The 26166-nt window shown below is 36.9% G+C and overlaps 3 protein-coding genes and 2 pseudogenes across 6 annotated transcripts; all 5 read right to left on the minus strand.

Annotated features, from left to right (window-relative positions):
- The window catches only part of LOC127160364 (tripartite motif-containing protein 16-like), a 45599-nt pseudogene extending 31915 nt beyond the window's left edge, over positions 1-13684 (minus strand).
- LOC127160374 (tripartite motif-containing protein 16-like) lies at positions 621-4461 on the minus strand. The gene is made up of 7 exons (XM_051103022.1): positions 4293-4461; positions 2966-3560; positions 2713-2808; positions 2380-2613; positions 2148-2298; positions 1970-2029; positions 621-1625 (listed from the first exon to the last, which is right to left on the minus strand). Exons 2-7 carry the CDS (start codon positions 3554-3556, stop codon positions 1084-1086), a joined length of 1674 nt encoding a protein of 557 aa, XP_050958979.1. The 5' UTR covers positions 3557-3560; positions 4293-4461; the 3' UTR covers positions 621-1083.
- LOC127160303 (tripartite motif-containing protein 16-like) lies at positions 6599-13942 on the minus strand. 4 transcript variants are annotated; one of them, XM_051102969.1, is made up of 8 exons: positions 13754-13942; positions 11112-11195; positions 9339-9933; positions 8906-9001; positions 8555-8794; positions 8322-8469; positions 8141-8200; positions 6599-7462 (listed from the first exon to the last, which is right to left on the minus strand). In XM_051102969.1, exons 2-8 carry the CDS (start codon positions 11147-11149, stop codon positions 6915-6917), a joined length of 1725 nt encoding a protein of 574 aa, XP_050958926.1. In that variant the 5' UTR covers positions 11150-11195; positions 13754-13942; the 3' UTR covers positions 6599-6914. The 4 variants fall into 4 exon arrangements, with proteins under 4 accessions (XP_050958926.1, XP_050958928.1, XP_050958929.1 ...); XM_051102971.1 differs by having other exon boundaries at positions 11112-11213; XM_051102972.1 differs by lacking the exon at positions 11112-11195 and having other exon boundaries at positions 13754-13941.
- Positions 13943-14980: 1038 nt separating this feature from the next.
- Positions 14981-17968, minus strand: LOC127162750 (tripartite motif-containing protein 16-like; annotated as a pseudogene).
- A 1142-nt stretch (positions 17969-19110) lies between these two features.
- On the minus strand, positions 19111-25391 carry slc25a38a (solute carrier family 25 member 38a). The gene is made up of 8 exons (XM_051106386.1): positions 25169-25391; positions 24843-24904; positions 23169-23293; positions 23014-23098; positions 22746-22925; positions 22082-22250; positions 20720-20886; positions 19111-20249 (listed from the first exon to the last, which is right to left on the minus strand). Exons 2-8 carry the CDS (start codon positions 24855-24857, stop codon positions 20127-20129), a joined length of 864 nt encoding a protein of 287 aa, XP_050962343.1. The 5' UTR covers positions 24858-24904; positions 25169-25391; the 3' UTR covers positions 19111-20126.
- Positions 25392-26166: the final 775 nt, after the last annotated feature.

Here is a 26166-nt window from a genome sequence, read left to right on the forward strand (position 1 = left end):
TAACAGAAAAAGATTCTAATTCCTGAGGACTCGTTCAAGCAATTGTGAACCGACTCTTTTTTTATATATATATATAGACAATAACTTTATGTATCGTGCACTGTTGGCTTCACAACCTTGTAGTTCATGTTCACATATAGCTACATGACACACTGCATGAAAGGTCATATTTGAAAAGGCATAATAGGAGCACTTTAAAATTAAAACATCATAAAAACTTGAATAACCTCTAAATAAAGAGCAATTTTTTGTTTGAGCCTTTGGTTGAATGAAGAACAAATGATCTATTGATCGATCTGAATCTGTGAATATCAATAAGAATGTTTAGAGAAAACAGACTATAAGATGAGGAACGTGATATACAGTAGTCAACATTTGAAGCGGATCAAAACTTTTCATCAAAGTTGGCCTAACATTAAAACAATACCTGTTCTTGTCTTAGGACAACTTTGATGAACTTTTTTGATCCACTTCAAATCTTGACTACTGTATGATCATGCCCTGTATGCAAATTATACTACATTAGATGTAATATGAATCACATATGCATACATTTGCTTTTCCATGTAATAAAAGTGTGTACTAAGTCAGCAGAACTGAAGGTGTTAAAAGTGGAACACATTTAATGTTTGTTGTTTTTGAACCATCAAAAAAAAAAAAAAAAAAAAAAAAAAAACACCTGTTAACATCAAGTACAATTTCTTTTGAACAAAACACCAAAAGTTAGAAAAAGGAAAATTACATTGAAACCCATGTGTATTACGAGCATGCAAAAGACAACCCTTTGTAAGAATACGTTTGCTGAACCCTTTGAAAATGTTTAGCTTTTGTTACTAAATTCAAAAGTTCAGTTATTTTCTCCACCCTTCACTGTGAATGATTATATATTTCATAAAAATATTTTGTTAGTTTCATTACATTGCGTTTACATTATTTAAAAAAACAAAAAACAAAAATGACAGTAAAACAGGAGTTAAGTCATATTTGTTCATTAGTGGCATTTCTGATTAGACAATAAAGCCCATGACATCTTACTGATTCATCATGTCGTATAACAAAAATAATTTTTAGACCCTGTTTGATTTAATTGGTTATGGGACACAGTTTTACCACTGTCTGTCTATCTAGTCCAAACATGACATAGAGCGGCTGACTGAATGTGGTCTGGACTCTGTGGATGAGACTCATTGTGTCTGAGACACTGTAGAAGGACAAAATCCCTGCGTTGTGATTCACATACACTCCTATTCTACTGGACACACGGGTTACAGGAAGGACTGTCTCAATGTTATTGTGCCAGAATGAGCAACAGTCTGGAGAGCAGAACAAACTCCAGGACTGATCATTACGTCCAGCTGCGCTGTCAGGACCATTTCCCTTCCGGCTGATGCTCTTATACGTCACTGCTACATCAACTCCTAACCTCCCATCACCACTCCACTCCACCTCCCAGTAACAGCATCCAGTCACACTCTCTCTACACAACACCTCGGCCCAAGAATCAAATCTGTCTGGATGATCAGGATAACACTGAAGTGTGCCAGGAACAGTCACCACTGTGTTTTCTTCAGACAGATGGAGCCAGTTAGACACTGTGTTTGCATTCACAGTCAACAGACAAGAATCTGATGGAGATAAATGCATTTTAACATGTATTATAACTTTTTAACAGGGTCTAAATGTTTCTCTAAATAGTAAAATCAGCAATAAAACCTCAAATCATTTTAACCTATGAAGTAAATTTTCATTGTAATGTGTGTCACTGATGTCACTGCACAGATGCAAATAATTACAGTAATAATTACATTTATGATTATTTTCATTATTGATTGTATTATTTATTTGTTGCAGCCCATGTATTTTAAACATGCAAAGTAAAAAGTTCATTCTCAAAATCATACCATTGATTTAGTGTATGAATTTTGTGAAATTTAGTGTAAATCTCTTGTGTGTTTTCATAGTAACTCACATTGTAGAAACTCTTCTCTGGTCTGATATTCAGAAGCACCAATGATCTGGATGGTTTTCACTATGGACATCAAAACACATGCATTTTCATTCTTGTGTCTAGAGAAATTAAATCTTCCACTGTTTATATATTTAACAAATGGCACTGAACTAATTTCTGAGAATAAATCAATATTTACCTGTTCCAGATATGTTGTCTATAGTCTCTCTGCAGAACTGCTGCAGTTTGTCTCTGAGTTGAGAGACTGACTTCACTACATTGTCAAAAGAGAGATGAGAACTGGCAGTGAAGCCGTCTGTAGATTCAGAGAAAGAGACAGGAGGCCAACTCTACAGACACAAACACAAACTCTCTGTTATTACAAAAGCTTGCTCTCTTCCCCATCCAGCATTTGAAAAGATCTCTGTTACCTGAAGGAAATTAACATGATCCTGTGTTTCTGAAAACTGCTTCAGCTCAATGTCTCTCCTCTTCAGCTCATCAATCTCCTGCTTCAGTTCCTCTAGTTGTGCTTCAGCTCGACTTACTGCAGCTCTTTCCTGATCTCTGATCAGCTGCTTCACCTCAGAGCGATGTTTCTCAATGGAGCGGATGAGTTCAGTGAAGATCCTCTCACTGTCCTCCACTGCTGTCTGTGCAGAGCGCTGGTAAACACACATCACAATCACAATGACTTCAGTGAGACTGTAAGAGCTCCAGCACTGGAGGAAAGTCAAAACTGAGATTTTTCTTCTTAAACTCACCTTATGAGTTTTCACAGCCTCTCTCAGCTGCTGAAGATCTTTCTCTTTCTGACTAATTATCTTTTGGAATTTTCTCTGTTTTTCCTCCAAATGTCTCTGCAAAAAAAAACAAAAAACAAAAAAAACACAATTATGATTAAATCAACACTACCACTCAAAAGTCTGGGATCAGTAAGATTTCATGTTTATTTATTTATTTTGCTGTTTTGAGTCTCTTCTTCTGCTGCTTATGAGATCCAGCATGAAGCAGTACCTGTTTCTCATTCCTTTCTGCTGCAGTTGATACAGTGTCATGATTTTTGTGTTCATCCACCAAACACAGCATACAGATACACTGCTGGTCAGTACGGCAGAAAATTTCCAGCATTTTATGATGTTGAGGGCAGATCATCTCCTGGAGTTGTTCAGTGGCATCCATCAGATTGTGGTTTTTACTGCTGAAGAGATTCTCATGCTGTTCAAGATGATTTTGACAGTACAAGCTTCGACACTCCAGACACGATTTCACTGCTTTCTGTTTGACTCCAGTGCAGGAGTCGCACTGAACATCTCCAGATCCAGTGTGCTGAACTACAGGAGCAGCAGACTGGAGTCTCGTCTTCTTCAGCTTCTCCACCATTTCAGCAAACACCACATTTTTACCTAAAACAGGTCTTGGTGTGAAGGTCTGTCTGCACTGAGGACAGCTGTAGATTTGCTTACAATCCTCCTCATCCCAGCAACATGAGATGCAGCTCATACAGTAACTGTGTCCACAGGGAATCGTCACTGGATCCTTCAGGAGATCCAAACACACTGGACAGCTGAACTGATCCTTAGCCAATGAGATGCTGGATTCTGCCATTTCACTGTATATGAACACAGACAGAGAGATGATATGCACTGCAGCTCGACAGTCGAGTACCTTCTAATATGAACATGCATGATGATTGCATCGAGCTCGATTTTCTGCACCGCGTGGATAGATAGATAGCATCCACCTCAGATAATGTTAACGTCCGTGTCATCTGCAGTGTCACCCGAAGCAGCTTCTGGTGCCGGCTTACGAAAACACTAAAAATGTGTAGTTTTTGTTTTCTTTGGTTTCATAATCTCCTGGTGATTCATATTAGTTCGTTTAAAGCTTGCACACACTCAGTGTTGCGCAAGCGTTGCGCAATAGCACTGGTCGTCAAAAAAAGCACGGCGTGATTTTCAAAAAGTTAGTGCTTCGCAACACTGACGGGGTGAATTTATGTATGAACGTATTAAAGCTCTGCCACAAAACGATGCTGTTACATATCCTCACGTTTTTTTTAAGTGCGCAGCTATACGAAAATCATTGATTTTTCCTAGTGGGTATACGGCCTGCGTATCACGTAAACTACACGTTGTTTCCTTCAACTTCTAATAATAAGCTCTAAGCAGAGCCTTGAATAGTTTTATTAGTGACGAAATAGCTTAAACTACTGAAGACAAGCTGACAAAGAAACATCCATAGTTCGGGGTACTTATTTTCTGTTCTAATATATTTAGCTTGGATTCAGTGATTGCTTTCGCTTTGTTGGATTCAGCAATTAATTGAAGTAATCTGATCTCACCTGTCTGAAGAAATCACCACAATCAGCGCCTTCTATGACTTTTTTTTCTTTGAGTGTTTATAGTGTATTTTGTTTGGCTCTTTAGTTGAATTACGGACAAATGATCTGTCGACCGATCTGAAGGTAGGCTTCTTGCTACATGCGATTATTAAATCGAGGCTGGAATCAGACACGTTTTGCTTTCGTAGAGTCACCAGATGGCCATGCCCTTTTTGGCGAGCTGAAATGTAATTTATCCATGCTCAACAGTTATCAAATCAGGTTTCAGTATTTCATGGAAACAGAGTTTCCCCCATAAGCATTGACAAATGCAATGTGAGTGAAATGTAAAAAAAAGGGAACTTTGATGTTACTGATGGAGTTTTTCAGCCAGTGTCACAGTGCACATATGCAACTACTTTAGTTTTGTAGCCCATGTATTTAACACACAAAGAGTTTGGAATAGAACCGTGCCATTAACTTCGTGTAAAACAGTCAAGCGCTCTCTAGACTGAACTTTAGAAGTGTATTTTCATAGTAACTCATGTCGTAGAAACTCCTTTCTAGTCTGATATTCAGGAGCACCAATGACTTGGATGGTTTTCACTACAGTACAAAAACACATTTGCACTTTAATTCACATCAAGAAACTCTCTCTCTCCTTCGGCTTGCTCTCTTTATCAGGGCGGAGTGATCCACACAGCCGATTTGGAACATGTTTTACGCCGGATGCCCTTCCTGCACATCAAGAAACTAAATTAAATTATTTATATCTTTAATAAATGGTGCAGAACTCATTTTTGAAAACAAATTAGTATTTATCTCTTTCAGATATATTTTCTATAGTCTCTCTGGAGAATTCCTGCAATTTATCTTTGAGTTGAGACACAGTTTTCACTACAGCATCTAAAGAGAGATCTCAACTGACAGTGAAGTCATCTGAAGACCCAGGGAGAGAGACAGACGCCAAACTCTACAGACACAGAGACCAAAAAAAAACCTCCCTTTAATTATGAAAGCTTGTTTAAGTCTTCAGTGTTTGAGAAGATCTCTGTTACCTGAAGGAAATATACATGATCCTGTGTTTCTGAAAGCTGCTTCAGCTCAGTGTCTCTACACCTCACTTCATCAAGTTCCAGATCCAGTCGTTTTTCAGCTCGATTCATTACAGCTTTTTCCTGATCTCTGATCAGCTGCGTCACCTCAGAGCGACGTTTCTCAATGGAGCGGATGAGTTCAGTGAAGATCCTCTCACTTTCCTCCACTGCTGTCTGTGCAGAGCGCTGATAAACACGTTACAATCAGCTCATTCACAAGTATTGTGTAAATGCATCTTTAAAGCGCTATAAATGATTCCAGCTGAAGAATAAGGGTCTTATAGCTAAACAATCAGTCATTTTCTAAGAAAAATTCTAAAATAAATTAATATTTATACACATTTTAACCACAAATGCTCATCTTGTCTAGGTCTGCGTTGCGCATGCATACTCTGTGCAGTCCGGTTCAATACAGTTTAGGGTATGTTGAAAAACTCCCAGCTCATTTTCTCCTCCATGTTCAAAATCATCCTACATCGCTGCAGAAGTAACTACCAAGTGTTTACAAAGTGAACGTGCAAAGAAGATCAAACACCCTTTACAAAAAAAGGTAAAACGGCGATGTAGGCTAATTTTGAAGTTAGAGGAGAAAATGAGATAAGAGTTTTTCGACATACCCTGTCTTGGACCGGAGTGCACCCAGAGTACATATGCACATCACAGAGCTAGATAAGACGAGCATTTGTGGTTAAAAAGTGTATAAATATTAATTTATTTAAGAAAATAACTAATTCTGCATGCGCTACAACAGCATGGTTTCATAGACACATGTGGATGTGCCAGCAGATCTGTGTTCTGTTGAAAACGTATGACCAGTTATAAAAAAGGGCAGTCGGACAGCTGAAATCTTGTATCAAGAGAGCCAAAGCAAAAATTTTGCTTGCAAAACTTGAACATTTAGCATCTTCAATTCCCACATGATTAAAATGTGTAATTAAAAGTAAAGTTGATGTGACACAGTGTTAAACATGCCTCTGGAGTGTACTGTTGCCATTAAAAACAAAATTTGTTTGCATTTACAAAATATACTTAAATTAGCCAATGAAAACATCAGATTTTTTCTTTGTACTTTAGTCAGTTAATCAAAAGTTGAAGAGAATGAACAAATAAAGCATCACAACTTTTCTGCAATTGGGGTTGTAGTTTAGTCCAATTGTGTCTCTACATTTGTACATTAAAAGCAGACCATATTTTAAAAGTATTCAGTGCAGAAATCTTTTTAACACTGTATATTTAAACATATATTTTATTGGGAGATTTAAAAGCTACTTATCTTCAAACAAGAATTACATCAAATTAACAAAAAAATCAAGTTCATACATTTTTCAACATCTATATTACAGCCATTATTATACTCATCAGATAAGAAGTTTTACTCTTAATATATTCATGATTTGTAAAAGTTAAGTAGTGGATATGACAAAATAATCAATAGAATCTCTGTATGTTTTATTCAGTCAAACAGCACAGTTTAATCATGTTGAGTCATTATAGTCCAATAATTACAAAAACAAAAAAATCCCCATGCCGTCTTATTGACACTGATTCAACTGCAACTGTTTAGGCGACACAGTTTCACCACTGAGTTCTCATATAGTCCAAACAATGCATAAAGAGGCTGAGTGAATGTGGTCTGGACTCTGTGGATGAGACTCATTCTGTCTGTGACACTGTAGAAGGACAAAATCCCTGCACTGTGATCCACATACACTCCTATTCTACTGGACACACGGGTTACAGGAAGGACGGTCTCGATGTTTTTATGCCAGAATGAGCAACAAAAAGGAGTGCAGTACAATCTCCAGGACTGATCGTTTCGTCCAGCGTCAATCTCAACTCCCCCTCCCTTCCTACTAATGCTCTTATATGCCACTGCTATGTCTACTCCCGATGTTCCTCTGCCAGCCCACTCCACCTCCCAGTAACAGCGTCCAGTCATACCCTCCCTACACAACGCCAGTGACCAACGGTCAAATCTGTCTGGATGATCAGGATAATACTGATATGTGCCATCGAGTGTGATCGCAGTGTTTTCCTCAGACAGATGGAGTAAGTAATTCACTGTGTTCAGATCCAAAGTCAGCAGGCAAGAATCTAATGGAGAAAAATGCAGAATAGTTTGTGACCTTATTACTACCATATTAGTTTGATCTGTTGTCTTTTTATGATAACGTACTGGATCACAAAGTTTAGGGTTAAAAGTTTAAGGTTCATTTAAAGAGAACCTTCAGAATCTGAAATCGGATTGGATTAATTAAGACCAGGGGTGCCCAACCCTGTTCCCGGAGATTTACCTTCCTGCAGAGTTTAGTTCCAACCCTAATCAAACACACCTGTCTGTAATTATCAAGTGCTCCTTCAAATCCTAATTAGTTGGTTCGGGTGTGTTTGATCAGGGTTGGAGCTGAACTCTGCAGGAAAGTAGAACTCCAGGAACAGGGTTGAGCACCCCTGATTAAGACTATTCATATTAATTCAAATTAGTTTAATGTATGATGTAAAATCTAAATTTCACATCCACCTACAAATATTGCATCAAACTAAATAGTTTTAGTCTAAATTACTGCACAATTTTTGCACCTTCATAAAAGTACTTTTTTTTTTTTAATTTTGAATTACATGAAATAATTGTGAATTTTACTATATGGACAAAAATAATGACACATCTCTAAAAGTATCTTCTTCTGCGTTCCACAGAAGAAAGTCTCGCACTAGACTGGATTTTAGACTTGTTTTAGACGTGTGTGTGTGTGTGTTTTTATAGTAACTTACATCGTAGGAACTCCTGTCTGGTCTGATATTCAGGAATGCCAATGACCTGGATGGTTTTCACTGTGGACATGAAACACATCTGCAGTTAATTCTCATCTAAAGAAAAATGTAAATAAACTACACCTATTTTTTATTATTAAATGAATGGTGTTGAACTCATGTCTGAAAAGAAATCATTTACCTCTTTCAGACAACTTTTCTATAGTCTCTCTGGAATACTGCTGCAGTTCATCTCTGAGTTGAGAGACTGATTTCACTACAGCATCAAAAGAATGATTACTGACAGTGTAGTTGTCTGTAGATCCAGAGGAAGAGACAGACTGCAAACTCTACAGACAAAGACAAAACACAAACTTCCTGTAAGTTGACAAGCTTGTTGAAATCCAAAGTCCTGTGTTTGAGAAGATCTGTTACCTGGAAAAAATGAACAATGTCATGATCATCTGTGTGTGAAAGCTGATTCAGCTCAGCATTTCTCCTCTTCAGTTCATCAATCTCCTTCTTTAGTTGCTCCAGTTGTTCTTCAGCTCGACTCACTGCAGCTCTTTCCTGATCTCTGATCAGCTGCGTCACCTCAGAGCGACATTTCTCAATGAAGCAGATGAGTTCAGTGAAGATCCTCTCACTCTCCTCCACTGCTGTCTGTGCAGAGTGCTGATAGACACACATCACAATCACACTGTGCCTTCAGTGAGACTATAAGAGCACCAGCACTAAAGAAAAGTCCAAACTAAGACTGAAACCTTTCTTCTTTTCCAAACTCACCTTATGAGACTCCACAGCCTCTCTCAACTCCTTAAGATCTTTCTCTTTCTGCTGGATTCTCTTTTGGATTTTTATCTGTGTCTTCTCCAAACATCTCTGCAGTTAAACATAAATGAGATTAAATAAATATTTTTGAACAAAGTCTCTGCTCAGCATTTATTTTTTATTTTTAAAATACACTAAAACCAGTAATATTTTTCGATAAAATACTACAATTTAAAATAACAGTTTTTTTTTATTTGAATATATTTCAAAACAAATTTCTTTGATGAACAAAAGTTTTAGTAGAACAGCATTTGAATTTTAAATCTTATAACAAGCATTCTGAATGTCTATACTGTTACTGTTGAGCCTTTGTTGAATAAAAATATTTATTTCTTTAAAAAAAAAAATTAATCATCAAAGTATCATGAGTTCCAGTATGGAGTAGTACCTGTTTCTCTTTTCTTGCTGCTGCAGTTGATACAGTGTCATGATTTTTGTGTTCGTCCACCAAACACAGCATACAGATACACTTCTGGTCGGTACGGCAGTAAATTTCCAGCAGTTTATTATGTCGTGGGCAAATCATCTCTTGCAGTCGTCCAGTAGTGTCCATCAGATTGTGTCCTTTACCTCTGAAGAGACTCTCATGCTGTTCAAGATGATTTTGGCAGTAAGAGATTCGACACTCCAGACACAATTTCACTGCTTTCTGTTTAATTCCAGTGCAGGAGTCGCACTGAACATCTCCAGATCCAGTGTGATGAACTGCAGGAGCAGCAGCTTGGAGTCTCATCATCTTCAGTTTCTCCACCATTTCAGCAAACACCACATTCTTACCCAAAACTGGCCTTGGTGTGAAGGTCTGTCTGCACTGAGGACAGCTGTAGATTCCCTTCTGATCATCCTGATCCCAGTAGTCTGAGATGCAGCTCATACAGTAACTGTGTCCACAGGGAATCGTCACTGGAGTCTTCAGCAGATCCAAACACACTGGACAGCTGAACTGATCCTCAGCCCATGAGATACTGGCTTCTGCCATTTCACTGTATGAACACACAGAGAGCCGTTAGTTTATGCATCGTTTTGGAATCTTTTAGTTTGGCTATTATGGTGAGATTATAGTGGGTCTTCAATTTTACAAACGAGTAGAAGATATAAATTTTATTTGTTAATGTCATGCTTTCAGTTATAGTAAATTGGTAGGGGAGCGCAGGGCACAACCTAACACTTTTTGAAATTCTCAGTTTGTGTATGTTTGTCATGTTTTGTTTTTTTTTTCATTTGTTTAGATAACATTTTAAGCTGTAACATGGTCATGTTACAATGTGCCCCTCACATGTTACATAGTTCAAACAATGTGCGCAAATAGATGAATCCCCTCCCTCCAAACACAGCTCTCATAGAACACGAGACACATAAACGAGCCAAAATGCTTTACATTTCTTGAAATAATAATTTCTCAACATTAAACATCAATTGTCAGATTGTAACGCAGTGTTACAACGTTCTCCATCAGTTCAACTGGAATATAAAACTGGTTCGTGTCTTCTGCTGACTTGCCAAGCATTAATAAACTATTTAAAAGTGATAAATAACAGATTGGCAATTAATAAGTAGCATATTTGTCTCATTTTAAATGAACACTGAAAACTGAGAGGAAAAATTTACTTCAGACAGAAATGAACTTTTACTATGGTAAAATAAAATATATTTAGTGATGTCTTCAAAAGGCTTTTGAATTTTGGCGCACTTTTGTCTCTGTATAGTGTTGCTATGGCAACCAGTAAATACCATAAATTTGGTTATGCTGCTGTGTGTGGAAATATTTAAACCACGTGTGTTACAATTAACCTCGTGTTAGTTTGTGCCCCCCACACCCCTATTACTTAAGTAAATTGGTATTATTGGTATTATTATGTATTGTATTATTGTATTAACTTTAAGCATTCCTAGATATAGCCACTTTATTTTCAGAAATGACTACATTCGTTAACCACACACCCCTTTTTAACAATTATATTTTGCAACGATTATCTTGCTTATTCAAAGTGAAAGGCGGAAATTTGCCCAAGTACTGCTCACTGCAGAGCCGAATGGCCTCCAGCTCCTCCTCTCTGGAGGTCCAGCTCCACCTCTGTGTGAACTAATGGTTGGAGTTAGGGTTAAGATAGGGTAAGGGGTAGGGTTAGGGTGTGGTTAGGTGTCTATCTCCACCCATTACCTCCAGCGAGGGAGAGCTGGAGCTCCAGCTCCTCCCATCTGGCTCTGCAGCGAGCACCCTCTCGAAATTTGGCCTCTGGCAGTTCTGGCCAACACAAAACAACTACAATATTCATGAGTCCAACAGCCTTGATAAGATCGATTTTGCGCCGAATCGCACAACAGAAATACAATTGACAAGACGTGAGCAAAAAAAAGAGAAGAGTTCCTATATTTTTGCAGATTACAATGTTGTTAAAGTGCTCCTATTATGCCTTTTCAAATATGACCTTTCATGCAGTGTGTCATGTAGCTGTATGTGAACTAGTGATGGGTAGTTCATGAATGAATCTTTAATGTGACTCAAAAAGAACGTGTCATCTTGGGGAGTGATTCGTTCAGTCGTGCATGTGCAACATGGTTCTGTACTGGAATTAGTTCACCTGTTTCGAGTACACGATAGACCAATCATAAAGGACTGCGCTATCTGACCAATCACAGCAGTGAGGGCTCACGGAAAGGAGGGGTTTAGAGCAGTGGTTCCCAAACTTTTTCTGCCGGGCCCCTCTTTTGCAGAATAAAAAAAAATTCAAGCCCCCCCAGCCCCTTCATTTACACATTAACATAAACACAATTTCAGAAGGAATTATTTGAAATGTAATAATTATTACAATTATTATAATTCAGTGTGTGAAAATTTACTGAAAAAAAAAAAAAAAACTAAACAAGGAACTAGTCACTTTTAGAGTAGACACATTAAAAGTAAAGCATGCAGCTTTACTATGTACTGGTTTTGTTTGTTTATTTGTTTTTTACTATGTAACAGCATTGATTGTTTTTTAAACAGATTTTCTCAATTTTCTCATATTTTTATCTGTTTGTTGTAGTCTGAAGTAGATTCATCATCTACCTCATCTACCATCTATCTACGTTTACCTGGCACTTGATGTCTTTTCAAAAACTTGTCCATGCTTAGATCAGAACTACTATGCGTCATTCATTCATAATTTTACTCGGCAAACTGCAGTTCTCATTTCTGATATCAATTGCACTGTCTAGTGGTCTGTTATTTTACGACAAAAACCGCTACAACTGACAACAGACAGCTGCAGCAGGTACTGCGAGTCGTCTTGAGGTAATAAAATATGATGAAATTCATATTTTGTGTTAAATTATTTACATGTGGCAAGTAGCCATATAATAAGCAAGATAATTTCACAGTGGGGTCTTGTATCACCCTAAAAACGTTTCTTTTTACATAAAAATCTAGAGATGTACCGAAATGAAAATTCTTGGCCGAAACTGAAACTGCTTTGTAATAATTATTTATTGTTTTATTAAATAATATAGTCATTTTGTAAGACTTTTTAATTTAACTCAGTAGTTCTAATGATAGTGAATAAAAAAATAATCACAAGCCAATAAAATAACCACGTTTACTGAAAGTAACAATAAAATTGGACAGAAAATATACGAATATTAAATCTCAATATATTATTTTTTATTCAGTTCTATGAAACGGAATTAGATATTAGATTAGAACTTTTTTGGACTAATTATCAAAATAATGTATATTCCTAAAAAGCTATTATTATCAGAGCATGTGAGCAGAGAATACCGTCACGAGAGGGTAGCGTCATTTTACCGGCGTTGTGCAGTACAGCAGTACTACAGCATGTTACAGCACAGTATGCGACGCTATTGCAGAAAGGAACACGACACATTGACATTTTCTGTCGTCGCGTTATTTGAGCGGACTTTGCTTTTCCGTTGAGCATAAGCGGTACACGAGTGGAGCATTCATATGGGCCGTGAGCAACTCGGAACGGAACGCACATTCATAGAGCGGAATATTGAGCGGTGCGCGCTGAATACTGCCGGGCGGTGCGGCAGATATTTTCGGCCGTTGTTTCTAAACAGAAACAATAAAGATCGGCCGACTGTACACTAGCATTGCCGCGCCCCCCCTTATCATAACTCCGCGCCCCCCCAGTTTGGAAACCACTGGTTTAGAGAGACTGATTCTTCGAACTGCTTCGCACGAGTCGTTTATGAATCATTTAGAAATGAGGTAAAATTCAATCTATTTTTGGAGAAAACTAAAGTGTTTTGATCTTGCATACATGTAAACTTGTTTCAGGAGACTCAACAATATTAGCAACCGTTAAAATGGCATATTAGGAGCACTTTAAACAGATGAAAACATTAAACGAGTATTTAATTTCAAACGTTCAGCTTCATAACTATATATGATATTGTTAAAACTAATTAATCATTCCTACGGCAAATAAATCTAGAGATAGTAAACGAATTTTCATTCTACATATCTTTACACAAACAGTACATGCGCGTGACGTCTCAGCATAAAATCAGCTCTTAATGCTACAATTAGTGAAAAATAACATGCATTATAACATAATACAGTCAAAGGAAACATCCAGAGTTTAGAATACTTACATTCTGGCCTATTCTAATAAACAAATTAGAATCTGTTTTTACTTTCGCTTTGTTCATTCAGAAAAATCGAAACTAATACGATTAAACAACCCTGGGCTACGCTAAAAACCAATAAAACAGCGCTAAGACTTAAATAAAACCTCAGTAAAGAACAAAATACAGTCAGCTGTGACCTCACAAGTGATTCCAGTCGGACTCTGAACTCACCTTTACTTGGAGAAAATCACCACATACAGTGTGTTCCCCGACTTTTTTTTTTTTTTTTTTTTTTTTTTTTTTTTTTTACTCTTTAGGCAAATGAAAAACACATGATCAGTCGATCTATATTTTTAGTCGCTGCTGATCTGAGAAAGGCCACGTCCTTTGAAGGTTATGACGTCGGACAAGTTCTGCTTCCCGTTGATTCAACTAATAAAAGTCACACTGGTCATATGTTTAAGCAAAACTAAAAGCTTGTGACTAGTTTTTTTTACTCAGCGATACCTCATGTTTTATATTATTATACCTGATATTTTCTAGCTGGCGATACTAAACAGCAGAATGTTGTTTTTCAGCTGAATGTGTGCACAAACAATAAAGAAAATGTAAATATATGGAGACGAGAAGCCAGATGCTGTATGCATGAAAATGATAAAATAAAAGATGTTATTTGAATCACATATAGACATTTGATTTTGCAATAAAGGTGTCAGCTAAAGGTATGAGAAAAAAAAAATTAAACGTTTAAATGGTTGTTAGAGCATCCAAAACCTTAACATGAAGTAGCCTATACAATAATACAATAAATACAATCAGAAGAAAACATTTTAAATGTGTACATATGTAACAAGCTTTCTTTTTCAACCACATATAGAGGAAACAGTAAACTAAAAACAATTTGGAAAAAAAAAAAAAAAATGCTGATGACCTGGAAGTAGCTGAAGCAGTAAGCTTTTCGAAACACATGAATCCTGTTGGTTGAGAAATGTCTTTATCTGAAGTCAGAGAAAACTATGCACACAATGTTCCAGAAACAGATATGAAACACAACGATTTCTTTTAACAAACAACTGATTTAGCCAAAGAGCAATGCTTGTGTGAATTGTCTGTATTATGAACAGGCAGGACATAGGCAGGAATAAGTTTGAAACCCTTATAATATTATAACATCTAGTTGTGATTTTTAATTGTTCTGTAGTGGTATTTTTGATTATAAAATAAGCATCATCATTATAACATCACCATCCTTTGATATAACAAAACAATCTGTTGAATGTCTGAATTGGTTTAACACTTTTACAGCTGTCTGTTTATCTAGTCCAAACACAGCATAGAGCGAATGTGGTCTGGACTCTGTGGATGAGACTCATTGTGTCTGAGACACCATAGAAGGACAAAATCCCTGCATTGTGATCCACATACACTCCTATTTTGTTGCTGGACACTGCAGAGAGTTCAGTCTGTGTTATTGTGCAAGAAAGAGCAATAGTCTGAAGTACAGTACAATCTCCAGGACTGATTGTTACATCCAGCTACACTCTCATTAGTATTTCCCTTCCTCTGGATACTCGTAAATGCCAGTAATATAAACGCCCCTGATTTCCCATCACTGTTGCTCCACTCCACTTCCCAACAGTGTCTAGTCACACTCTCTCTACACAACGCCTGCCACCAATAATTAAATCTGTCTGGACGTTCAGGATGTGGCTGATGTGTGTCAGCAGATGTGATCACTGTGTTTTCCTCAGACAGACGGAGCCAATAATTCACAGGGTTTGGATCCACAGTCAACCAAAAAGAATCTGATGGAGATAAACACAATTATTCATGACCTTCCATCATTAATACAACACCTATGGAGACACTTTTCAAAATAAAGAAAGTCCCTTTAAGAATTTGAAGTTCACTGTCAACTTGGCCCCTAAAAAATAAAAAAAAAACTTTTATTTTCTTAGTGGCCCAATGTGCTTTTTAATATTATACAGTGTCATCACCGATGCAGTGTTTAATTGTCACAGATGCAACTATAATGAAAATGATTATTTTCATTTATGTGTTGCAGCCCATGTATTTTACAATGTATTTGTCACTCAATGTAACTCACATTGTAGGAACTCCTCTCTGTTCCAAAATTCAGGAGCACGAATGACCTGGATGGCTTTTACTACAGACACAAAAAACTGCAGTTTAATTCTTAAAGTGAAAGAAATTTAAATAAAACTACAGCTTTAAACTACTTTAGATTTAAAGAATGAAACTGAACTCATTTTTCAGATGTATTTACTATTTACCTCTTCCAGATATCTTTTCTGTCTCCTCTTTGCAGAACTGCTGCAGTTTGTCTCTGAGTTGAGAAACAGATGTCACTACATCATCAAAAGAGAGATCAGAACTGACAGTGAAGCCTACTGAAGAGCCAGAAAGACACTGAGAGACCAACAGCAAACTTTACAAACACAAAGAAAAAACGCAAACTTTCTTCATAACAGAGGCTTGTTAAAGTCCTCAGTGTTTGGGGAGATCTCTGTTACCTGGAGGAAAACATGATCCTATGTTTCTGAAAGCTGCTTCAGCTCAGCATCTTTCCCTTTCAGTTCATCGATCTCCTTTATTAGTCTCTCCAGTTGTTCTTCAGCTAGACTCACTGCAGCTCTTTCCTGATCTCTGATCAGCTGCTTCACCTCAGAGCGACGTTTCTGAATTTAGCGAATGACTTCAGTGAAGATCCTCTCACTGTCCTCCACTGCTGTCTGTGCAGAGCGCTGTTACAGGACACATATTACAATCAGATCATTCTTCAGTTGGACCTTAAGAGCTCCAGCACTGAAGGAAAGTCCAAACTGCAACTCAAACATTTCTTACTCTCTACACTCACCTTATGAGACTCCACAGCCTCTCTCAACTGCTGAAGAACTTTCTCTCTGTGCTGGATTATCTTTTGTAATTTTGTTTGTTTTTCCTCCAAATGTCTCTGCAGAAAACAAAAAAATAGAATTATATGAATACTACCATTCAAAAGTCTGGGTTCAGAAAGCTTTTCTAATGTTTTTGAAAGTTTTCAGCACTGCCTTTATATTTTATTTTTGATTAAAAAAATAAATAAATAAATAAATTTAAAAAAGCATAACATTGTGAAATATAGCCTATACTGTCACTCATACTACCTGTAGGGAGCAGTATCTGTTTCTCTTTCCGTTCTGTTGCAGTTGATGCAGTGTCATGATTTTTGTGTTTGTCCACCAAACACAGCATACAACACTGTTGATCAGTAACGACAGTAAATCTCCAGCATTTTATCATGTTGAGGGCAGATCATCTCCTGCAGTTGTCCAGTGGCGTCCATCAGATTGTGTTTTAGACTGCACCCCATAAACACAATCAAGCCTAGAAAAAAAAACAAAAAAACAGTCAACCATCCCTTTAATGCACTTTGCGGGGGCAACCAGGGTTCTTGAACTCCACGTTGTACATTAAAATTGTTTAATGCACACCTAGCTATGCATTATCCCTTACAGCCTGCTAAATCACATGGGAGACTGACTGTTATACAATGCATTGACTCATCATATACAGTGAATTCACTGACTATATCAATATATGGAATCTCAAAGTGAAGGTTACAAAATGGTAAAAAAAAAAAAACACAAACAAGTACTGTGTGGAAGAATAATACACCCTGAATCAGCCAAATGCATTTTATTTTATTTTATTTTTTTATTAATTTATTTTTAATACTAGTGCAAGCACTGAACTTTTAGGACAATTCTCATAGTGATTCAGGAGAACAGAACTATGCATGTAATGCTCTATAAACATATAAACATTATTGTGTTTCTGTACAGTCAACTAGTTTTTTTATTTTGTTTTGTTTTGTTTTAACTCTTTAGTTCAGTGGTTCTCAATCCTGGTTCTGGGGGCTCGTTGCTCTGCACATTTTGCATGTCTCCCTTATTTAACGCACCTGATTGAGATCATCAGCTCGTTGGTTCAGTTCATGGATCTCTCTCCTAATGAGCTGATGATCTCAATCAGGTGTGTTAAATAAGGGAGACATGCAAAATGTGCAGAGCAACGAGCCCCCAGAACCAGGATTGAGAACCACTGCTTTAGTTGAATGGTCGATCTGAGAGTATTTGCAGTAAATGAATCATACAAGCAAAACCATTATCTTCTGTTATATATTTTTGGCAATACAATATAGATCATAATTCTATCAGATGATAATGGATACTATATGAGCTCAAAGGAAATAGTGAAAAAAATAAAATAAATAAACATATTCATACTAATAATCTGTAAGGTATAGTGTTAGAAAAGGCTCTTGTACTGTGTTTTCTCGCCGCTGGATGGCGCATGTGTTCAGTGTTGTGGTTTATGAGTCGCTGTACTGTGTTTTCTGTCCTCTACGCCAGATGGCGCTGCTGTGACGGACGGGTGGACCATATTAAGACACACGGGATGGATTGTCCATATTAAGACAAAGACCATATTAAGACAATGGCGAGACGCGGAGTGACTCCTCGGTTAAACGCTGTGTACATTCTGTCGCAACTTCTGTTTGCTGAGAGACATAATGTCCTAAATGACAGTGACATGAGCGTTTACACAGTGCACAAACATGTTTAAATGTTTTTAATTTATCTTTTAGGAAACGTTTATGTTATAGGGATTTATGCATAAACTCCAAAAACCTAAGTGAATGTGAAAATGAACTGGGAAATGAACTGTGTGTGTATGTGTATACTGTGTGTGCAACGTGTATGTGTGGGTTTGGTTTATATATTCTTGTATGTTTGCGCGCGCGCGTGTGTGTGTGTACTTGTTTTTGCTACATTAAAACCTGAAATTTTTGGCATTGTTAAAAAACTGTCAAATTTTAAAAATTGTCACAATGTTAAAAAATTATTAAAAATAGTAAATGATGTTTATCTGAAAATGTAACGATGCAAACATGTTTTCTCTAAGGGGTAGGTTTAGGGTTAGGGTTGGGTTAGGGGATAGACCTATCGTTTAGTCAGTATAAAAAATATAAAAGTCTATGGAAAGTCCCCACAATTCACAAAAACAAACGTGTGTGTGTGTGTGTGTGTGTTATCAATGAGGTTGCTACAGGTTAAAGTATAAATCAGTGATTTGATGTTCACAGGTAAATAAGGATGAAACTAGAGCACGATCATCACGTCTGAAATGTTCTGTTCCCTCTGAAAAAAAAAAAAAAACTAAACTAAAAATAATTAGCTGATAAAGAGTCGAGGCTTTCATAGACAACGGGACGTTCACTTATAAAACTATATACTGTTTCCGCAAAAGTGACTTCGTCACTGCAGTACTGTGATGAAAATAATAATAATAATTTAAAAATAAAATAGAATTAAAATAACAAAGAAATAACAGAAAGATCCTGAATTTTATAATAAAATGACATTAAAGATTCAGAACTTTGGAGGACACTCGATGACACAATTATGTTGGTAAAACCGTTTGAAGCTTACAAATAAAATTAAGTGAAAAAGGTCTTAAAACGTTCCGTCAGTTCATAAACAAAATATTCAAATAATATGAACACGAATGATTAAGAAACAACAGCAGTTTTTACATTATTTATTGTTTTGTCTATGTCGAAATATTGAACATGTCAAACACAGAAGCACATGTAAAGCATTACACATTTTCAGCACATCAAACGTAATCGCTGTTGTCTTGTAATGGTTTGTGTACTTTCCTTTGACTTGTTTGAAGGGTTTTGCGTAAGTGGCTGGAGGTCATCGCCCTTATGCTCCCGTCATTCAGAAAGTTCTCATTTCTGCGGATGACCCTCAAACAGGTCAGAACATACTGACAGACTGTAAAAACGTCTGTTTCTCGGATTTAGCGTAAAAAAAAGAAAAGAAAAGAAAAGAAAAGAAAAGAAAAGAAAAGAAAAGAAAAGAAAAAACAGATATAAAAATGGCGCGGCCATTTGTCTGGCTTCTGGTATCATCCGCTCCGTTTTTAGCTGTACAAAACAGCTCGTTTTGCTGCTTAATATTGCAAACTGGTGTGTCTTACCATATTATTTTAATGTATTATCTTAATTATGAACACAGTGGTTTGTAGTGCAAACGGTTTTACCATTAACTGCAGCACATTACCAGAAAACAGTTTACTTCCTCATTGAAAAACAAGGTGGATATTTTGCCCACAAAATTTTGCTAATGTGACTGCTTTGAATAAAATCTTATGCTTAAAAGTATGTAAATAACAAAAAGATTGTAAATGACTATCACCTCATAAAGCTCACACAGTATAAAAACTTTATTCTAACACAACAAAAGCATTGTTATTTACTCATAAGCAGACAAGAGAAGCCAAGAGGCCATATTAAAGTGCATTTTGAAGTTCGCATCTGTGTTTACAGCACGTTCATTGAGACTCAGAACAGTTTGTTGAACCGCCGATCATGGTCATTTAAACAAACAGCATTTACTCAGATTTTCTGCCCCACATGAACCTCATCACCAAGGATCTCGGGGTCAAACACTAAAACATCAGACAGGCCCGTAAGCCACTGGACGTCCCGTGTGAAGATCTCCTTCAGTACGTGATGCAGTTTTGATCGGTCTCAGGATTTGAGGCCCATCCGAGCCATCAGCTGCTCGTACACTGTCCACGCCATCGCCGCCATCATGGTTCTCCTGAGAGAGCGAGGAACAGCACCACGGAAAAAACCCACCAATCCGTGCTCCTGACATGAACAGACAGACAGGTCAACAGTGTTATCTTATTATTCATAAAAATAAATTAGTTTTATAAAACACATTGTAGAGGCCCAAACATAATTTTCAGACTTTTTGGAATCTGAAGAAATTACAGAATGTTTTAAACGTGAAATGTGTCATTTTTTCCCCAAAATTCGAATGGAACGGCCAACTGATTTTTGAATGTTCCAAAGGATGGTGGAAGAGTTTGTGAAAACCTGTTTGAAAACAGTCATCAGTTTCGTCTTTCTGTTTGGTGACGCTGCTGTTGCAGAAATTACATACTTCACTTTTAAATATGCTTTTACCCTTTTTCACTTAATATGGCAACATTATAAAACAAATAGTTTTGGGTCTGATCTGATTAGATGAGCTGCATTGCTTCTTGCTTTATTTAAATGTCAATCTGAAGCAGCAGAAAGGTGCAGCATGTTGGGAGAATCAGCGCATCTGTTACCTTATAAATGAATCGCACCACATCTGATGTCCTGCTGAAGATGTCTGGACTCACTTGAACGTGAGTTTTCACTACATCTGCTGGCTGAGTTACAAGGGAGGCCAGAACACCAGCCAGAACCCCGCAGCTGAAGTTTGCCAGTGGAGCGTAAGGCGACTGACTGATCTCTGAAAGAGAGAGAGTATATCAGTACAGTCTGTGGAAATGATCCATACGGCTGTTACACAATCCAGCGTCACTCCTACCTTCCCCTTATCTCTTATGAAGAAACATTTGTAGTTCAAGAGCTATATGCCTGCAGCCTCTTACCTCACTTAATATGGTGATGGAAAAAGATTTGGAGGAAAAGCTTTTTTTGTTTGCTTTTACAAACCTTTTGCATTCCTCAGAGAAACTGTGCGTTCAAGATTTTTGCATTTTTCCAAGAAATTTTATTTAAAAAAAAAAATGAAGTGTTCATCCAAATAACACAGTGTTTGATCATGAAACATTTGTGTTCCACTGAGAAACATTACATTCACTTGCAAGATTTTTGTGATCAACTGAGATATTTTGTTTTTGCTTGTAAAATTGTTGCTTTTCTCCAAAAAATATTTGTATTTCCTCAAAATATGTTTTGTTCGCAAAACTCCTGTGTTCCTTAGAGACACTTTGCATTCACTCTTACAGTTTTTGCGTTTCTCAGAGAAACGCAAAAATGTTCCCCCCAAAAATGTTGTGTGTGTGCTTACAAAACTCTTGTATTCTTCCAAGAAACTTAGCAAACTCTTATAAAACGTTTGCATTCCCCAAGATATGAAGTAAAGGGCTTTAAAAAAAAAAATCTCCCATGTCACTTTAGTATTGAAGCCCATAAAAATGTAAAAAATGTTATTGCAACTTTTTTATCTTGCAGTTCTTACTTTTTTCTCAGAATTGGATGATATAAACTCACAATTGCAAGAAATAAAAAGTAATTGCTTTATTTCTCGAAATTGCGAAAAATAAAGTCAGAACTGCAGGATACAAACTCGCAAAAAAGTCAGAATTTTGAGATAAAAACAATTCACAATTCTGACTTTTTTTTCTTGTAAATGCGAGTTTGTATCCTGCAATTCTGACTTCATTTCTCAGAATTGTGAGATATAAACACAAGTCCAGTGTTGAGGGGAAAAATCTCTGCAAGTTTATATCTCACAATTCAGACTTAATAACTTGCAATTGAAAATAATTAATATAAACTACCAATTCTGAAAAAAAAAGTCAGAATTGTAAGTTTATATCTCGCAATTCTGAGAACAAATGTTAGAATTATGAGATGTAAACTTGCAATTGCAAGAAACAAGTCAGAATTATGAGATTACAGCATATTCTTTCACAAACCTTGTGGCAGCGTGTATTTGGCCTGGCTGTAGATCATGACGTATATCCCAGAGAAAGGTGCGTCTCTAAGCAGTGTGGCTGTCAAACCTGAGAACAAAGCCTTCGGTCCCTCTGTCCGACACACACTCTGCAGCGCTCCTAACACACTGCTGTACTTATAACGGCCACTCTGAAACACACACACACGCCACGTTATAGGTCATACGGTGTGTACAGATATACACTACCATTAAAAAGTTCAGGTTTAGTAAAATGCTTTTGAAAGACGTCTCCTGTGCTCACCAAGGCAGCATTTCTTTGATGAAAAATTCAGTATAAATTGTAAAAAATTATTACATTTACATTTAAAAGTACTGTTTTCTGTTATAAAATATTGTAAATGTTCAGTGTCATAAGATCCTTCAGAAATCATTCTAATATGCTGATTTGCTGCTCAAGAAACATTTTTGATTATTATCAGTGTTAAAAACCATTGTGCTGTTTCATATTTTGTTGGAAAACATGATACATTTTATTTTTTAGGATGAATAGAAAGTTCAAAAGAACAGCATTTATGTTGTAACCAAGATAAAGCTGCTTTTGTAACATTATAAATGTCTTTACTGTCACTTTTGATCAATTCATTACATCCTTAATAAATAAAAGAATTTACATACACACACACCTCGAAGCGTGTTTTGATGACTGTGACAGGCAGCATGCAGACTCCCGCAACGCATCTTGCTCCAGCTCCCAGCAGTATGGCCTGTAAGGGCCCTGGGGCCCCATCAGCAAAAAAACGCTGCTTTAGAGTAAAATACGTGCTGAAGTAGATGCCGACTCCTGGAATACAGCGCACAAAGGACTGCGGAAACAAAAAAACAAAACAAAAATATAATCATACAAACGGAAACATAATAGAGGTTTCGTACCAAATCAGGTGTGATACTTACAGGCGAAACGCCTCTCCACAGTCCGAGGAGCTTCTCCGTCCGCAGGACACTTACAAACACCGTGACCATGCCGACCCGACCCGACCTGAGCACAGAAGATAGTTCATTTAATACTGATTCTCCCAGACTGGAGCTCATCTTGTATGTTAACTGACCCGGGTTGGACGCTGTTTTGTAGGGTCTGCAGACGAGTTTTCACCAGGTCCAGAGGCTGGAAGAGCAGCGTGGAGCACGTCCCACTCAGAGAGCCACACATGAATGCTTTCACAGCTGGATGAGCCTAAATCACACAAGAGAAAGGACGCACTGTTATGTGGAAACAACATTAGAGGATTTGCACTTACATCACGGTTTGATCAGTTACTCAGGTCGTAGCCATATTGGAGATACTCAAATGTAAACAGCGGCATGGATTGCACGGTTAATGTACTACTGAATACATTGCTAAGTTATGCTGTCTAAACCACTGAACTGTCCAAAACCTGTGAAAGCTGCTAAACCATACAGAGAAAGACTTAGTAACCAGGAAAGGGCGCAATATTTTGACAAACTAAAGTGAATAGGTGGTAAAGATACGTACAAGCAGTATTAATTAAGATATTAGCCTAATATTTCACCTTCCTGACCAGAAATGATAAGAACAAACACGAATGTTGTCAAGATTCTTGCTCTGGAAATCCTGGTTCAGTTTCGTTCAACAACAGACGCCTTTTGTTCCTTACACAGTTTTTGCACTCTTCTCCTTAATTTGTTGTAACTTTTAGCAGTCTATAGTACTCCAAATGTTTTTCCTAGTCCGACCGATTAGTACAGTCCAAAACAGCAGCAATAATTAGCAAAATATGCGAGTTTTATTCAGTTCAGTGGGATTGTTTACATTCAGTGCCGCCAATATGACCAATTGATAATGCGTCGTGAAAACACTCTATATATTTAACACTAAAGTTAGGCAAAAGCTGCTTTAATCACATCTATTTACACAACTTTATATTAAAAAAAAAAAAAAAAAAAAAAAAAAAAAACCTTTTTGATACTTAAAATAGAAATAAAATATAATAATGCATTGCTACAAAACGAGTTTTACTTAAGGTGTATTTTGGCCATCATATAAACACTGATAAATTATTTCATAACTTAATGATATGCATGTGATGTAATGCATGACTCAGCAGGGCTTCAGTTCGTCTGATGGACTTTACCTTAAGTTTCTCGTCCGCATCTACTGAGGATGTTATCTAATAGAGCCCCGCTTCACAAAGAACCAATCAGAATGCAGAAAAACAAAAGGCACGGCTAAAGCCCGTCCCCTCCAGAGGATTTACTTTTTTTTTAATAAGCTTGAGGTAAAAAACAAACAAACTCCTTGAAAAGAGCCCGCTCAGGTCTTCAACCACATATTCCCATAACTCTCTATGATTATACGCAATGAACATGTTAAACTGCGTGAGCTGAGACGCCATAAACCTCCTGCCTCTGTGACTTTGCACAGTCAGAGCTGCGGTAACAGTTGTCAGCAGTATCACTAACCAGATAACATGACTGATATGACATAGAAATGGATCAAGTTGATGTGACCGGATCAAAGCAGAGGTCGGAGTTCAGATGGAGATTGCAGAACAGACGAAATGATACGTTTTAAGTAATTTTTGGTCCACACCATTCAGTCATTCACAACTTTTGTCTTTTGCAATATTTGCATTACATTATATAGTGTGTATAATAAGAAACACATAATAAGAAACACAAGTTCAGAGTGTCAAAACGTTTGACTGTTAGTGTCCATAACAGGTTTGCAAAAAAACAATTAAAATACAAACGCATAGACTTACCAGTGAGAACTCCATGATGTTTGAGATGATTAGTAAGTTTGTTCTTCAGAGCAGCTCAGCTTCTGAAAACAGTAATCTGAGAATGAATAACTGACCGCATCTTTTCAATTTCGCACAGACTAACGTCACCTGACCGTGTTTCTCTCTTCACACACACAATAACAGTGTTTATTATTCTATCGGTGTGCACCGTTGCCTCTCAGTATGCGCGCGTTTCGCACGTGAAGCTCGTTCACGTGCTTTTGGGTTTAAAATAAAAACCAGAAATAGTAAGTATCAACTATATAGTCGTAAATAAACTGTTATTAAGAAACAGATAAACTCACCTCTTTTTACTCTATGACCCGCGGCGGGTGTTCATGAGGATCATTCCAGGCTACAAAATGGGGATTTCTGTAAATGTTGCTCCAAAAGTTAAAAATATTCACGTGATTAGGAATCTTAGAAATAAGAATAATAAAAGAAGAAGAATAACGAAGAGTATTAAAGTAAAAATGATGATCGATCCAGTAGAGCACTGCTGTCTGTCCTACTGTTTGCGCGGTCCACAGGTAGGAATAAAAAAAAAGGGGGCGGGGCCTAATGCAAGGTGCGTAGTGCACTGAATCTGATTGGCCAATAACCGGCGAGCCCTTGCAAGAATACTGACCATATGTAACAGTTTAGAAATAGCAAAATAGTCCTAAACCGATTATTCAGACACCAGATAGGCCTGTAATTTTTTTTATATTTTTAAATAAGTGTGTGCAGGACATTATAGTTTATGTAAGGATAGCAAAATAAAGTAAACTGTGACATATTATTCTCCCCAAAATTTCATACAACTTCATACAGTGGACTTACAATTGATTAAATAATAATAATAATAATAATAATAATAATAATTAATAAATACAAAAATAAATAAAATCTTGGACCAAAAATTATCCAGACACTTTGGTCTGACCATGTTTTGCTAAAGTTTTTATTTTCTTTCATTGCTAATACGACCTTTTTACACCACACACTGAACAAAATTAAGCATTGTTTGGTAACTGGTCAACAAAGTATTAATAGTTGTGTAAATATTAACAGTTGTCTCAATTTTTGGTTGACTGTAATCCATTACATACCTTTCTATCAAAGTTATCTGACATTCTCAAGATGAATTTGTTCTGACAGTTTAATTTTGAGTTCTTGTCATATTTTATTACCATTTTCTCAGCTATAGCAAATAAACTGATAATGTTAGAAATGTTGAAGGTATCTGAAGAGATCTTGGTTTGACTGTCAAACATTAGTTAGAATAAATAGCATTTATCTAAGAAAACAAAATACATAAAAG

The sequence above is a fragment of the Labeo rohita genome, chromosome 3 (assembly GCF_022985175.1).
Source record: "Labeo rohita strain BAU-BD-2019 chromosome 3, IGBB_LRoh.1.0, whole genome shotgun sequence".
Taxonomy (NCBI): domain Eukaryota; kingdom Metazoa; phylum Chordata; class Actinopteri; order Cypriniformes; family Cyprinidae; genus Labeo; species Labeo rohita.